This window comes from Lepidochelys olivacea, assembly GCF_965140295.1.
Source record: "Lepidochelys olivacea isolate rLepOli2 genome assembly, chromosome: 18".
NCBI classification, from domain to species: Eukaryota; Metazoa; Chordata; order Testudines; family Cheloniidae; genus Lepidochelys; species Lepidochelys olivacea.
In genome coordinates this window covers 13,393,998-13,409,792 of record NC_140428.1, presented here as the reverse complement: position 1 = coordinate 13,409,792, position 15,795 = coordinate 13,393,998, and the positions used below count along the sequence as shown (strand labels likewise).

The window sequence follows — 15,795 nt, the reverse complement described above, 5'->3', positions numbered from 1 at the left end:
ACGGTGTCTTTATCACTCCACTAGTCGCTTTAGAAAGTTTTGACCTACTGTGTCCTCGCTCAAACCATGTCTTCCCCTACTGCAGTGGGTGAAAGTTTATGCCTTGATTTTTCCCCCAGAGATGCTGATCACTTCTCCCTCCCGTTGACTTGGGCGATCAGCAACTCAGAGCAGACTTGTAAACCCTAGAGTGGATTCCCTGTACAATGCAACCACCTGGGATTCCATTGCCCTTGGGGTTAGGAAATCTGTCAGTATCCCAGGCGAGATGCAGCCACCACCGAGATGACTGGGCTCTTCCAGGGCTGGGCGAGACAGGTTTTGTGCAGGGAGAACAAGAGCAGTTTGTTTCCTTCTTCCACATGCTGTGTTAGGTCTTTGCTGTTCCTAAAATGAGACCTTTCTCTGTGCTTTGTTTTTGTTTTGTTTTTTAGACAATCAAGATTACTATGACTATCAAGGTAAGCACTTTCTCTGTTGAGCACTCATCTGCTCTTCTGAGCTGCCCTGTTTGCTCCAGCTGGCCAGCACTGGCTGGAGTGTAACTAACGTGCCGTGGAGTCGGCATAATTGTGCTTTGTTGGGAATATGAATTCTGCCGTTCCCAGCCTGGCTTCTGTTTTGCCTTGATCTTGCAGGGAAGGTCTAGTCCTCTGGGGTTTTATGACGCAATCTGTTGCCCCAAGTTACTATGTGGCATTGATATGTCACTGCTGGATCCAGGAAGAAATGGAGGAGGATCCAAACTGCAAAACGAGGCTCCCGGGGAAAACTGGAAAAATGACCAATAAAACAAAGCTCCTGGGGAGGGAGAGTGCTGGGGTCTCTGGCCCCGTTTGGCAGAGGGTGTGTGGGGTGCCTGATTAACCTGAACTGAACATGTCCGTTCTCCATGGCAGATGTCACCCAGCGCACTCCCGAAGAGCAGTTCCAGTATCAGTCCCAGCAACAGACCCAGCAGGAGATCATCCCAGCGCCAACCCCCGGTGCGTTGTGGAGCCTTCGCCACTCCTGGCGGAGAGGGGCTGTGGGCAGCCGTGTCTGCTGCCGGTGTAGTCCTATTGTAGTCAGTATGTCCGCTGCCGTACACTAGCCGAGGAGCAGATCCGCTGTTTAAATGTGGAGCAGAGTATAAACAGTGTCCAGTGTGTGTGTAGCTTTCCTGGGCAGTAGCACTTATCCCAGAGAGGGAGGATGGCACAGTGGTTAGTGCACTGGCCTGGGACTGTGCAGACCTGTGTGCTCTGCCATAGCCTCCCTGTGTGATCCCTGGGCAAGTCACTTGGTTTCTCAGGGCCTCGGTTCCCTATCTGCACAATGGGGATAATGGCCCGCCCTGCCTGGCAGGGCGTGGTGAGGATCAATACATCCGAGATTGTGAAGCGCTCAGATGCTGGGAAAAACAGGGGCCCTGTATGTACCGTAGATAGACAGGAGCATGAGTTATATCAGTTTGCAGCCCACTCCCAGCCTGGTGCTGTGTTCTCAGCTCCACCTATTGTCTTTCCCCTCCAGCTCTTCCCGAGACCGAACCCACAGAACCTGGACCTCTTGGTAAGACCCGCAGCCTGTTGTTCTCCGAACCGTAGGGTGACTCTGGGAGCTGCAGATGCCTGAAGTCAGCTCTGAGTGGGAGGAAGGGCCTGCAGGAGGCAAGGCTGGAAAGTATAAAGGAGGTGGAAAAAGCTGCTCACTCAAGCTCTGAAAGAGGAGCCAGGGCACTGGTTTCCCTCCTCCGCCCCCAAGCATGCAGGCAGGACAACCTGGAGTGGAACGTGCAGGAGACACCACAGCTGGGAGGTGGGGCTGGGGACTCTCTCCAGCTGGCAGGGGCTACCTGGTGGATTTCTAGCTTTGATGACGTTTCGCTTACAGGAAACGCTTTAAATTGAGCAGGGAGTTAATGAGGCCGCCCTTGTACCTTCTAATCCTTCAAACCACCATTGATCAATTGTGAGCATATCATCTGAGGTCTGCCAGAAGCGCAAGAAAGCTGTATCTCCTCTGACATGGCTGCCCCACATATCAGCCAATCTGCCTTTGATCCGGGGCTGCCTTGAGTCTGAGAGAGAACCTGCGATTAACAAGCAAGATAGTAGATGGGGACAGAGCGTTCTCTCCTTGGACCAGATCCTGCAGCCCTCCCTTCTGGGAGCAGCCCTGCTGAATCCAGCAGCGCTTCTCCCGGTATTGCAGGATCGGGCCCTTCCAGCTGATGCTCTCGTTGACCCTTGGTTTTTTAACTGATGTTGGAGAGTAGCTTAAAGACCCTGCACTGCGCAGCCCCTCCTCTGTGGGGAGAAAATGTCCAAACCCCAGAGAAAGCACAAAGTCCCCCTTGATTTCCCCCCGCGTGGATAGATTTCCAAGCCGTGGAGCCCTGGAGGCTACGAATGAACCCTGTTACATTTAGCAGCATTTCTCTGGCTCTTTCACTCTAATGCACTTGTTTGACTTTCACTTTATTTGTTCCTCAATCCCTCTTCCTCTCTCTCCCTCTCACTCACAGCTTCAGGAGCAGTGGGGGGTGGTCTCCTCCGCCTTCTCCCTAAACTCTGCCTGCAACACCATCTGCCATCACTACCCAAGAGTTAGACACGAACCAGCTGAAAGCCCCATGGAGTTTCCTTCTCTTGCCCACTGGTTACCGCTCTGCCTTTGGGTTAGGAATCGGACCTGTGCGTGTAGGAGGAACATTCAGTGGTAGAGCTAATAAGGGTGGGGAGCAACCGCCCCCCCAGTGGCCTCCAGGTGTATGAGGGATGCCTTTTGGGGACCCTGCAGTCACCCAGCAGTGGCCACTCCTGTCCTGCAGGGCTGTACCCAGTTCCTCACTCCGAGCATTGCAACACGGTGCCCATGGCGCTGTGACCTCACGTGCTACATTGCAGCGCCACTCACTCCAATTTGGCCCAGCCGCCTGTCCATCATGACACCCATATGGCACTGCAATCCCACGCACCAGCTTGTACCGCCCAGAATGGGGAGCCGGGCACAGGACAGGAGCCCACTCTGCTAGGTGGGTGCGGGGGCAGGCTCACCCTGCGGCCCGCCACCAATGACCCATCACTCGGGTTGTGCCATCTGGCTCCGCCACTGGGAGCATTGCGATGTCGGGGGTGGACACGTTGCTGAGAGCAGTTGAGAGGGTTAGAAGTCGGCCGTCTCCTGGTGACGTGTTGCAGGGCTGCTACACGTGCAGCTGGCTGACCGGCCGTGGTTGCAGGGTGGGGGCGGAGGGACAGCGCAGGCCAGCCGAAGCCATGCTCCAGGCCAGCGCGAGTGATTCTGCCGAGCGTGCACAGAGGCCAGGGTGCTCTGCTCCGCTCCGCTCCGCTCCAAGCTAAACACAGATCGGCTGCTTGCAGCACAATGGTCCCACTCTGGCACGTGTCGCGAAATCACATTTTTCCTGCTTTCTCTCCCGCCCCCAAAAAAGGGAAAATCGAGATCACCTTCCAGATTGAACCGGGCCAAACTAAAGGAGGCGGAGAACTCCTGAGCCCTGCCTAGGGAGGCCAGCTTTTCAGGAGCTGCTGGATGGCCCCACTGTGGCTCTGGCTTCTGCCAAGTGCTGGTTACCCTCCAGCCCCATGCAATTCAAGGCCCTTGCAAGATGTGGCTTTTAGCTTGTTCATTCTTTGCAGCAGGGTATTTATCTGTGAAGCTCCCCCACCCCCCCCCCACGGTAGCAGCACGAGATCAGCACCTGCCCTTTCACCCATTGAGATACTAGCTGTAGGCATTCCTGCCCCCCTCCGGGGGGGGCACTTTGCCTCCTGGTCCCTACAGCTGTGCCAGTAGCAGGGTTTGCAAGCTAAGCAAGGCTCCGGCGTTCATGCAGTTGAGGGGCGTCCCCCTCTGGCAGCTGGGTCAATGCCCCAGCATTCTGCAGGGGGCGCTATTGTGCTTTGGAGATGTCCTCGAAAGCTGAGGTTCTGGCCACTGTGCTCTTTAAAGATCCGTGGCCCTCGCCACAAGAGGAAAGGCGTTAACTCGGCTGTCCGGCTCCAGTAACTAAAATCTCCTTTCCTGAAGTCCCTCCGCCCTGCCCCCCCCATCCAGTTTTCATTGGAGATAAAGTTCTTCACTTTCTGCCCTAAGCTGTGGAGCTATTTAACCAGTTGTGCTGTTCCACCTTAGAAGTGGCCGCATTTCACTGCTCCTGAAAGCAATTCCCGTGCACGTGGGTACAGTCGTTTGGGATCCTACGGGATGAAAAGTATAACAGAGAGAGGACATTCCTACTCCATCTCCACTCTGCTTGTGTGGCACTTCATTAACTCAGGGAAGCAGGACTAGGCTGAGGCTGAGGAACATCCGAGTCAATGCCTGGCATGGCACTCCCATTGAGTTGGTGACTGGGCCCACTGAAGATCTCCCCCAGCCCTGCGCTGCCCCAGACTGGTCCGAACTCCAGCTGGGCTCATGCTGCAGAACCAGCAGCCAGTGCAGAAGAAACAGGAGAGGCTGCCCTTCAGGGAAGGGTTAAGGGAGATGGGTGGCTTGCTGACCAAGGGATCTGAAATGAAATTGTGGGTCCCTGTTAAACACTCATCCCCACCTCTCAGCTTCCCCCCCGAGCCAGGCACCGCCCATGCACGCCCATGTCAGAGCAACAGCAGCTGCTCTTGAGTTTGCGGAAGTCAGCGGACTGTTCAATATGGTGCTAGTGCTCGGTCCCCAGTGCCTGTGTTCTCTCGTTGGGCAGATTGCCGGGAGGAGCAGTATCCCTGCACCAGGCTCTACTCCGTCCACAAGCCCTGCAAGCAGTGCCTGAACGAGATCTGCTTCTACAGGTAAGCGGCAGGCAGGGCTGCACCCGCATGGCCTGGCTGGAGGGCCAGGCCCCGAGTTTTCATAGGCCGTCCCAGGAGCATCCCCCAAGATGGCCCAGTTCTGCATTTAATAAAGGAAAACAAACAGTTCAGTCTGGGCTGCTCGGAGTTCGCGGTGTGACGAACCGTGGCTGGGGCTGCCCCTTTGCCCGGAGTGAATCTGAGCTACACACGGGCAGGGGCTTGTAACGCTTGTCCTCACTAGCCAGTGAACCGGAGCTTGTAGCGTGAGCGGCCCCGTTCACTCGCCCCGTGTCCACGTGCACAACCCACTCGTGGTAACACGGGGGGGGGGGGCGGGGGAGATAGGGCAGACCTTGAGTGAGCCTCCCTTGACAGCCACGAGCTAGTGTATGGACATAGGTACCAGAGAGCCCCTGGTGCTCCAGCACCTTCCCACGGGCCCCCAGAGCCTCTGCCCTGTGGCTTGTGTTAGAGGGGAAGAGTTCTCCCCCATTCTGCTGCTGACTCAGCTGCTGGCCGTGAAAATACAGGTCACTTTGCTCTCTGCCCGTGCTTGTGCCAAAGAGCCCTTCCCCCACTCTCAACGTCCAGGACTCCCTCCACCCTGGTGTCTCAGGCCGTGTGTTCTGGTCTCCCTTTCAGCCTTCGACGGGTGTACGTTATTAACAAGGAAATCTGTGTCCGCACTGTCTGCGCCCACGAAGAGCTGCTCCGAGGTAAGGAAGTGACGCACCAGGAGCCCCCGGGGCTGAGCTGCTGCCGCAGTGTGAATTGGCCCATAAGACGGGACAGGTCCTGGTCTCTGGAGGACCCCGGGCGGGGACATTTCAGCTGGAGGCTGGCTGAATGGCAGCTCTCCAAAAAGCAGGGAGACTTGGCTCACACCCTGTGGGGACCCTAAACTTGTGCAGTGAGTGCAAATCACTCCTCAATCAGTACAGAGAGGCTGGTGAGGCAGGTGTGTAAGCTGGCAGAGGATCCAGCCACTAAGTCGTCGCTCTGCCCTCCTAGGACAGGCTGGCCCCTCTGCCCCTAAGATGCTAAACTCCAGGACACAGCTGCTCAGGAACTGATTTCTTTTATCCCCCGGGGGAGACAGGGATTAAAACAAATCTTCAGCTGTAGAAACTTTCTGGAGTTCTGGTTTTCAGTTTTGACAAAACCCTGAAACTTCGTGTTCTGTTCCCCTGAGCTCTGCTCTGTTCCTTCATGGTTCCTCACCTCCCCTTCACAGCTGACCTGTGCCGTGACAAGTTCTCCAAATGCGGCGTGCTGGCAACCAGCGGCCTCTGCCAGACCGTGGCTACCTCCTGCGCCAGAAGCTGCGGCGGCTGCTAAGGCTGGACGGCGGATGCCCCAGCAGACGCACAGGCCACAACTCTGCTCAAGGCCAGGCCAAGCCGACCCAGAGGAAAGCTCTCTCCCTGAGCTACCTTCCGTCTGCCCCGGTAGAATAACATTGTCATTGTGCTCATGAAATCAATGGTGCTAAGGAAACATGGTGCATGAAACAGCATAGAAGTCCATTTTGTGCACATAATATAGGGATTTTTATGTTTTTTTTATTACTTTTTATGATATTGGAAGAGTCACCGGCAGGGGCTGGGCTGAGCCAGTGCAGTCTGATTGGACTCAGCTGGCGCACGCCAGCCCAGCCGGGCTGCTGGCTCAATTTATACGTAGAGTATCCAAGAGAACAAGTGTAAGGGGTTGTCTGAATTTCTGGTCTGTTCCCCCCACCCCACCCCACCCTTTTGCTGCTTTCTTAGACCGTTGCCCCCGTCTTTCCTTCCTCCTCCTCCTCCTTTCCAGTGGATTTGATGGCTGCTGCTTTATTCATTGGTTTGGACCAGGGTGCAGTTTGAAGCTCATCCTGGATGCTGGCCCAAGGGTCTATTGTTTGGGGCCCATCTGGCCCCAAAATTGTGCCGGGCTTGGTCAACTCTATAGCTGCCACAACGCTGCTGTAGCTGGGCTCTGCCCGCTGCGTCCCACCCCCACTCTGCCTCACGCCCCGGTCTCCTTGTGAACGCGCCAGCTGGCTGAGTGGCAGCTTGGCACATGCCCCCATTCGCCTCTGCTCAAGTGTCAGGATAGCACCGATTGTTACCTGACCCGCGGCGACTGCCGTGAGGGAAACAGTGGCTCGGCTGAAGATGTCTGAGCTGGGCTGCAGCAGGTACATTTTACTGCCCGAGAGGCAGCCCGGGGCGTATTTTGACAGCTGGCAGTTTCATCGTTGGGTGCTGCTGCAGAGATGGGAGAAGCCCATTCTCTCCGTGCAGGGACTTTGGATCCCATGGGGGAGATGACGGGCTAGAGAGGTCAGCTGCTAGAGCAAATTACTTACGCCCATTGCAGCCAACCGCAACTGTAGGAGCTCGGCCCTTCAGAAACTCAGAGCTCGGATGATGCTGGTGCCTGCTCCCACTTGGTCCTTACTTGAAGAGAAAATGACTCTTTTGAGGTAGACACCGCACAGACGGGTGGATGGAGGCCACTCGTACCATCTCCCTCTGTGCTTTACCAAAGTCAGCCCTTTTCAGGTGTGGACTTTAACTCTTTCCCCATGCTCTTGCTCCTTCATCTCATCTGCTTCCTCGGACGGGTTCCAGCCCCCCCATACCACTCCCGGCTGTGTCCACCTGCAGGGGAGCCTTGTGGTCCACTGTTCACTTAAAAATCATTGGCCGTCTCTGCCTCAATGAGCCAGGAATCTGTCTTTCTTGCAGCTCCAGACCTGATCCAACCGGGGGACCCCTCCCCTCCCCTCCTTCCCTTCCAGCCAGGTATTTAGGGTTACCGTGCTCAGCATTTCTGTGCGTAAATGATTTAGGAACCTAAATCCCATTGGCAGTCAATGAGATTTAGGCTCCTAAATGGCAATGCTGAGTACAGCAACTGCAAAATAGCTTTTGTAAAAAAGGAGCTGGGCCATTGATGCAGATGTGGCCCTGACTGCGGGCGGTGAACTGGCCCAGGCTCACTTGCTCCCAGGGCTTAGAGGGGCCCCGCAGCGTTGCATTCTCCTGTACTGTTCTGGTTTTCTTGCTTTCGCTGTAGCGTTGTACGGATAATTCCTTTTTTTTTTTTTTTGTACGAAATGAATGTTTTAAAAAAATAAACAACCCGAAAAGGTCACGGCTGGCGGCACTGAGCTTGCTCACAGCTTCAGCTGGGGGAGGAACAGCTAGGGCTGGTCAGTGACTTGCCACACGCTCTACTATGAAAATAGTTTGCATTACGCCACTGCGGCTTCAGCAAAATCCCGACAACAAAGAGCATCCTGCAAACATTGTAACAGAGCCAAATGCCAGAGTCCTGGTTAGGCTGAAGGGAGTAGCCTAGTGCTTTCTGCTGCAGCTTCCCCCTTTCCTCTTCCAGCCCCTCATTTTCACTCCAGTAGAACCTCCAAGATATGAACACCAGAGTTACAGACTGGCCAGTCCACCAGACACCACGTGAAACTGGAAGTAACCAATCAGGCGGCGGCAGCAGAGACCAAAAAAAGAAAAGCAAATACTGTACTATGGCTGTATTGCATCTCAAAGGTCGGCACATCGGGGCAGCCTGTCTCCACCCCTTCACCCTCATGCAGGGGGCAGCCCCGGGAGGGGCTCAGCTGCTGTGGAAACCTGGCCTGGCCTGTCAGCTGCTGGATGTGGAGCCTGAACTCTGCTTTGTTCAGCGTTCTGAGCATTCCAGAGTTACGGACCACCCCCAGGCCCAAGGTGGCCATAGCTCTGAGGTTCTACTGTACACTTCAACCCCTTGGCGGCCAAGCAGGAGCTGATTAAGCAGCAGTAACTTGTCCCTGGGCTCAGACCACATTCCCTCCTTGCCAGCCTAGAGGACCTCAATCCGTACCAAGACAGCGCTGGATGAAGCATTAGCTTCCACGAGTTCGCCTCTAGCTTTCCCCAGCAGGAGCAGGATGATTTAGGTCTACATGGGAGCATGCTAAAAATGAAAGTGGAGCAGTGGGCTGGACTAGCTGCCCACCTATGTATCGATGGTCCCGACTCAATTGCACTCAGGGCAGCTATCCCATCCCGCCACTGTGGGCACGCTGCTATTTTTAGCATGCTAGCTTGATCGGAGCTAGTGCAGGTATGGCTCCAGGAGTCAGATAGTCCAGCTCCACCTGGTGACAACCTGAAAGTGACCATCCTTGTCAGTTTCCCCGCTAGCCTGAGGGGATCTGTATGACAGCGGTAAAACTATATACTCATGTTAACTCAAATACGAATTAAGTCAGGAGGTCCTTCCTGGCTTTATAATCTATAAACATGAATCAAATAGCAATCTGCTACGGGGTAAGGCCCAGGATTGGCTCTTGCGTTACCCTCCAGCCCTATAATTCTAGTCCAATGGCAGCAACTTACTGCAGGAGAGAATGAAATCACACACACTCACTTGGCACACATTTTTCTTCCTGTTTAATGTGACTTTGGACCGGGTGCCGCTCCCTGACAGCAAAAGCGGGGAGACAGGCTGAGCACTGTCCTGTCTGTGGTGTGTTGTGTTTTTTTTTTTTTAAATCCCCCTGTAAAACATTTATACAAACTTTGGACATGTTTAAAACTCTGACGCAGAGACACAGAGTTCCCTGGTTGGTCTTTCCATTGCCTAAGCTTCCAGGGAACTGACCACTAGGGACTTCAAATGCCAGGTGAGCTAGTTGACAGTCTGACATTCCCCACAGCACCAACCCCGTGTGGGGCAAGCTCTCCTTTTTCCTCCCCCAATGTCCAAATTCATCAAGAAAGTACCAATGTAATCTATAAAAAAAACCCCTCTTCCTGGCATGATTGTTACGTAAGTGAAAAACAACAACAAAAAGTAGGAATTTCTAGTAGAAAACTTGGTCACTTTAAAAAGAAAACCATCCACCCATCTGTAAGAAAACTTTTGTGCTAGAGAACCAGGATTTCAGTAACACCCTCCTAGCACGCTGCTGCCATGGGTGCTCAGCCTGAGCCTTGTCAATTTAGTGTCACAGACTGGCTGGGAGAGGAATTTTTCCAGGCGTGAAAGGACTAAAAAAACTACAGCCTGAAAGGGTGCTGTTTTTTAGTGTTTGTTTTGTTTTTTTGTAATTAAGTCTTGGCTTCTGCAGGGCTAATACCGTCTGAAAGGGACACATGCATTCTAGCTTCCTTGGGCAGCCTCAGAGCTGTTTGCTGGATTCCAATCAATCAGTTACACCTGCGTCACTGAGCACGGACAGACCGAGGGCGGTTCCTGCAGAAGCGTTAGTGCTGATGCAGGCGAGGGAAAGGGCCTAGGTTGACTCGGAGCCTAGAGCAAAAGTTAGGTCGTCTGACTTGTGAATGGAGCACAGCTAAGCTGAGAAGGTGCTTGCCTGGGCCCCAGATAAGCTAGAGCTTGGCCAGGTGTTCTAAGTAAACAGCTTATGCTATGGCTGAGTGAGCCAGGCTCACTTCTGCCCTGGGCTGCCTCCATGGACTTAATTTGACTTCCTCCTTTCCAGCTGCACGGGCCGGGGGGGCAGAACTCTGTGCTAGTGGGGGTTACATTACACTAGTGCTGGGGGCTAAGGTCAGAGCCCTCTGGGTGCTGTTCTAGTCACCTTACCAAGAAAGCCGGGACAGTGGTTATTAGAGAAAAGTTCCCTGCAAATGCCACCTCCACTAGGTGCAGTTCCTTCTCCTGCTCTAATTTAACAGCTGCTCTGCTTCAGCCGATTCTTTCATTTGACACACAACCAGAGCAGCCAATATGGCAGGAGAAAAGTCTGAAGAGATGCTCCTGTAATTAGCCTAGACAGCTCTGCTCATCAAACTGAGGGACGGGGCCACTGCTGGCTCAAAGGCGTGGCGTTAACAATCACACTTTCCGATCTTAACCCACCCCCCCATAAAACAAGGGACACAGTGAAACTGACTAAACACACAGTGCTGTCAACTTCACAAACTAATCTTTGAGAAAAATAAATGTTCATGATCTTGGTGTTACCTGGAATAAGTTAAAACTTTTCAGACATCAGTACCCAAGCTGGCAGGGTCTCTTTAAATAGACACTGAGGACAAGGCTACTCACTCTAAGGGACACTAATGATCAACTTGTTACTATTGTGGAAAAAGAACTTCTTCAGGGTCAATTTGTCTCCTAACCCAGTTATCTCAGCTCTTCTGGGTTTCAGGGTCATTCAACTTTCCACGCCTTGATCACTAGCACTGCAGTAAACTAGGATTTGGCTGGCACAAATAATCACTATAGCTCTGATGGTGGAGTTTATTCACCTGCTGGTTTTAGGAAGCAGCTACAAGCTCAGGGTGTACTTAGAGCACATATTGCTTACTACAATAAGCCGTCCCAGTGCAGGCGCTGGATGTGAGAAGGGTGCTGGGAGAAGCGGGGCCCTGAGATGGTAATGGACACACAGTCACGCTATGGGTACATTCTCAGACAACATGCTCAAGCAGAGCATGATGCTCCTGGAAAGGAGAAAACATCTGGAAAGGAGGAGCAAACATTCAACAGCTGTTTAGACTTGGGTTCTGTGAAACTGACCCTTCTCTGCTCTAAGGGAAAAAAACGGGGAAGGCCAGCATAGAGCAGAGCACCCAACTCAAACACTCACATCCTTGATACAACAAAATCTTCCACCTTCCATTTTATAGAAAGGGTTATGGGGCTTCTGGGCAACACCACATTGGATGAACCAGAGCTGCAGAAGCAGGTTAGGACAAAGTATTGAAAAGTTTCCAAACCTCTGGTAAAAACTGCAGTAGAAAATGACATGTATCAAATATACATTCTCCTCCATGAGCGTATTACCCTTAGGAAAGTCCTGTTTTTTTAAAAAATGGAATGGCAGAAATGTCCTTGCTGAGAAGGTAAATGCTGGTTTTGCAAGACCTAGTTCAGCTTGGTTGTAGATTTTTTTTTTTTGGTCCCCACCCACCCCCAAAATATATTTTTGCTTAAAGGGGCCTTTTAGGTTAATGAAATAGCGGGACGACACAGATCAGCAAACCCATTTCACTGGTGACTGAGCCCATGTTTGGTCTCCAGTCACCCAGGGGCATTCAATCGTCGGCCTGCAAATGCACTCTCCTCTTCAGAGGTGCATTTTAAATGTTAGCCCCCAACATGACCCTCTGGACAAAGAAGCCACTGTTTCTGTTAAACTTAATAATATTGCTTACGAATAAACCCATTGCAGAGCACCTTCTAGCAGAGGATCTCAAAGCACATCACGGGTAATTAGTTAAGCCTCAGAATTCCTCTATGAGGTCAGTATTATTAGCCTTGCATGAGATGGGGAAACTGAGGCACAGAGTGAGGCAATCATACGATGTGTCAGCGTCAGGAAGAGAACCCAGGAGTCCTCACTCCCCTGCTCTGAATACTAGCCAACGTTACCTTCTATCCCCGCTTCAGAAGGAAGGGGGCTGCTATTCAGTGTAACAATTCACCCGCCATTGGAAAGATGCTACAAAAGGATTGAAGGTGGCTTCTAAGCAAGTCCACCGGGGCCCTGATTTCCCGGCGCGGAGCATCCCTAGCTCCAATGGACTGTACTTTTGAGCTGGGGGTGCTCAGCGCTGCTGAAAATCAGACCCAGGCTGACGGTTGTCACTGATTACCAAGCTACTTTTCATTCATAGCGTATCAGTAACGATACGTTCATGGAGAAGGCAACTTAGCAGCTCTGAGACGCTCCCCGATTCCACGTCAACCCACTGGGGCCCTGACTCGCTGCACGCTCAGGGGAACGTGTGTGCGTGCTTGTCTTTTGTATAGGGCTGAGCACCCAAGGAATCCACAGGGCTGTATGGGGAGGGTGGTCCCCATGGCAGGGGCATCCCCCCTCTATACAAACCCAATTTCCCCACCGCAGGGCTGGAGCATAAAGCTGGAGGGGGCTTAGCGCTGAAGGCTCCTTGGTCACAGTGTCGCTAGTGAGTGGCAGGGAGCCTAGTTCCCTGAGAGGAGGGAGGAGTGAGAGTAATGGGACTGGCACCGCTGCAGCTGATCCTTCAGCGTCGAGATCTGCGAAGGAGAGGGTTAAAAAAAAAAGGGGGGGGATCCAGTCAGCGCTTTGGCTGCATGGGGGTCCCCCAAAGCCATGGCAGAGCCAGACGGTGCAGCAGGATTTCAGGGCTATTTCCCCGAATAGGCAAAGGAATCCGGGAGGATGGGAGCTGGAAGGGAGCGGTGGGAGGGCAGTGGCTGGGGGGGAACTTACTGCTCCAGTCTCAGCCTCTCCCAGCAGCGGGCACTGTAGGGACCCTGGCTGCTGGGGAGCTCCCGGCTAGTCAATTTCCAGCCGCTCACCTGCTCCTCCAGCCCCTTGACACGCTGCCTGTGTGCTCGCTCCCTGGCCTCCAGCGTGCGCTCTGCCTGCAGCTGGGAGCCACGCAGCCGCTCGATCTCCAGGTGCAGCTCCTGCCGGTGGCGCACGGCCGTCTCCACCAGGCTCTGGGACTGGGTCTGCTCCATCTCCGCTACCTGAGCCTGAACAAGGGAGAGGAGGGGCCATACATCCAGGCTTCCACAGGCAAGGGGCCACTCTGATCTAGTGACCACACAGGCCCTCCTCTGAGGGTTGATTTATTCCAGCTTGGGATTTCTCCCCCCTCCCCCTCCCGCATGCAAAAAAAAGTCCCCTGCACCCCTTCTGTCTGTGAGTTACTGCTGAGGGCCACCAGCCTGCAATCCAGGCTCTGAGCCAGTCGGCTCTCTCGGGGCTGGGAGAGCCTTGGCTCCACGGCTTAAGCTGGTTAAGTATCCCTTGGCAGGGGGGGGGGAACGGCTCTTCTCTCTCTTGCAGAGACACACCTGCTCCCTTCTGGCTTCTGCTCTAGTCCAGGCCCAAACAACCCCCCTTGTGATCACATCACTCTGCCCTCATTAGCCACCACTGGCCTCGTTTCCCGCCCCCCCTCCCCGCTCCCTACTGACACAGCCCGCGCAGTCTCACAGCCAGGGCCGCAACAGCCCCCCCACATGCGTCCTCCCTGGCTTGGAGACACCAGGGACTTTAAAAGGAAACAGAGGCGCCATCCTACCATGCCACTGTGTCTGACACAGGAAGGAGCCAGCCTCAGACCTCGGTTCATGTGGAAGGGCCACCATCCACCTTGGCGAGGAGTCACCTCCTCCCACACGCCCTCATAGGCTAGCGCCCTGTTTACAGCTCTAAGTGCCCTGCCACTGCAGCAGCATCTGATCGGTTACCCGCGCTGGGTTTGTCTCTGTCTGCAGCCTGGGTTCTTCCAAGTACTGGCTGAAGTCCGCTGCACAGTCCCTCGGCTTCTCTGCTGCCTTGGATGTGACCATTCGTCACCACACTAGGTCTGGTGGACCTCAGCACCGCACTGGCTTCAAATTTAACCCCACCTTCAAAGCTGGTTGCGTGGCTGCTGTGCGATAAGGCGGCTATTTTAAGGGCCCTAGGCCCCGCCCAGGGTTCAACCATGATTACGCATGCCCACGCACAAGCATCGTTCCCCTTCCAGCCTGCTGAAGGTTTTAATGCAAGCTGGGGGACATATTTTGACCAAACAAATTTTCCTGGCAGAGAACAAAATTCTCCAGGGGACAATGGCAGCCTTGATTCAATGCTCCAAGCAGGACAATAAAACTAATGGTTTCAAAACTGACCCAGCGTCACTTCGTTTCGGGTTTTGGAAACCAAGACGGTGCCATTTTCTGTTGGGATTTTGAGGCCCTCTTGCCTCCTTCCCTCCTTTTTTTGAAAAGATCTCCCCCGCCTCCCCAAGTGGAAAAAAGTTAGAAAACTGAGTTTGTGGGAAGGGAAAACCCTTAACTGGCTCCCAACTGGAAGACATTTGCTGACCAGTTTTGTTTGCAACACAGCTGAGTGGCGATGGAGTAAGTGATGTAGTGTAGACGAGGCCCCAGGACTTTATGCGCTCACACAGGCCAGCGACCGCAGGGGGCTCCCGCAGGCTCCGGTTCATAACCACCTGCTCCTGCACACCCGAGAACGTGGGACAAAACTCCCTTAGGGCTCAGCCGGACCAGAGTGGGAGCCCCAGAGCAGGCTCAGGAGCCAAAGTCCCCAGCATGTCACGCGGCACCCTGGCTGCTGGTTTCTCAGAAACACCCACGGCAGCTTCTCACCTCAGTCACTGCCTGTGTAACACACTCAGAGTGCGTGTTACAGGTCCCTGGATGTCCTCACGCCACAGGGGCTACGAAACCGTTGGAGGCCCCAGCTCAGGAGTCTGGGGGCTTTCGTACAAGCCGTAGCAGCTCATGAAGGGCCCCAGTTCAATCCCCAGTGAGTTGTTTGCACTCAACTGCAGCGTATTCAAACCGTGGCAGCTTCTACCCTATTCTCGGCTCTGCCACTGAAATGCTGTGTAACCTTGGGCGAGATACTTCTCTGCTCTGTGCCTCAGTTTCCCCTCCCACCCCCTGCCCATACAGATGGTAACCTGGCAAGGTGGTCTCCTACTCCAGGCCTGTATGGGGCCTCCCATGATAGGATCCTGATGGCAGTTATGCTGGCTGTAATATGAGTAACAATAATGCGCAGCAAGCCCTGGTCTGCTTTAGACTGGCTCTCTGTTAAGAGGGGGAGCGTCGTACGGGAGGGGCTGGGTGAGAGGCTCCCGCACACAGGACTAGCTATAAGCACTGAGCCAGTGGCGTAACTCACCCAGGAACACGTTATCGTCCTTCTAACCATGCTTAGGTTCTCCTGCAGGGACCAGCAGCCCAACCAAAAGAGAGAAGTCAGTAAGCACACCTGTGAGAGCCAGGGTTCAAAGGTTATCTGAGCTAGGGGAGGGGGCCAGGTAAGCGAGGCTCCCCGCTCCCAGGAGAGCCAAGGATTCCAGGTGACAAGGGGGTGAGGGAGTTGCACATGAGTCTGATCAATGAGCGTCTTTCAATCGACCACAATGAGCTTTGGATCAGGCCCTGGGCAGGGATACAGCTGCAGGGCCCCTGCCTGCCTCAGTCCTGGGGGCTTTGCCGCTTCCTGTATCTG

General features: G+C 53.9%; 2 protein-coding genes across 7 annotated transcripts in view; one reads left to right on the top strand and one right to left on the bottom strand.

The window, feature by feature from the left end:
- Window positions 1-7,943, top strand: part of MFAP2 (microfibril associated protein 2) — a 31,748-nt gene extending 23,805 nt beyond the window's left edge. For all 3 annotated transcript variants that reach the window (XM_084651556.1, XM_084651555.1, XM_084651554.1), the window contains exons 4-9: window positions 435-461; window positions 900-986; window positions 1,516-1,554; window positions 4,712-4,799; window positions 5,445-5,518; window positions 6,037-7,943. In XM_084651556.1, coding sequence (XP_084507682.1) covers window positions 435-461; window positions 900-986; window positions 1,516-1,554; window positions 4,712-4,799; window positions 5,445-5,518; window positions 6,037-6,140 — 419 coding nt within the window. In that variant the 3' untranslated portion in view covers window positions 6,141-7,943. The remainder of the gene's footprint in view (window positions 1-434; window positions 462-899; window positions 987-1,515; window positions 1,555-4,711; window positions 4,800-5,444; window positions 5,519-6,036) is intronic.
- Window positions 7,944-9,218: 1,275 nt separating this feature from the next.
- Window positions 9,219-15,795, bottom strand: part of CROCC (ciliary rootlet coiled-coil, rootletin) — a 62,801-nt gene continuing 56,224 nt past the window's right edge. For 3 of the 4 annotated variants that reach the window (XM_084651532.1, XM_084651531.1, XM_084651533.1), the window contains 3 exons: window positions 15,463-15,504; window positions 13,110-13,289; window positions 9,219-12,824 (listed from right to left, as the gene is read on the bottom strand). In XM_084651532.1, the coding sequence (XP_084507658.1) occupies window positions 12,750-12,824; window positions 13,110-13,289; window positions 15,463-15,504 (297 nt within the window). In that variant the 3' untranslated portion in view covers window positions 9,219-12,749. The remainder of the gene's footprint in view (window positions 12,825-13,109; window positions 13,290-15,462; window positions 15,505-15,795) is intronic. The other variant, XM_084651534.1, reaches the window with a different exon arrangement.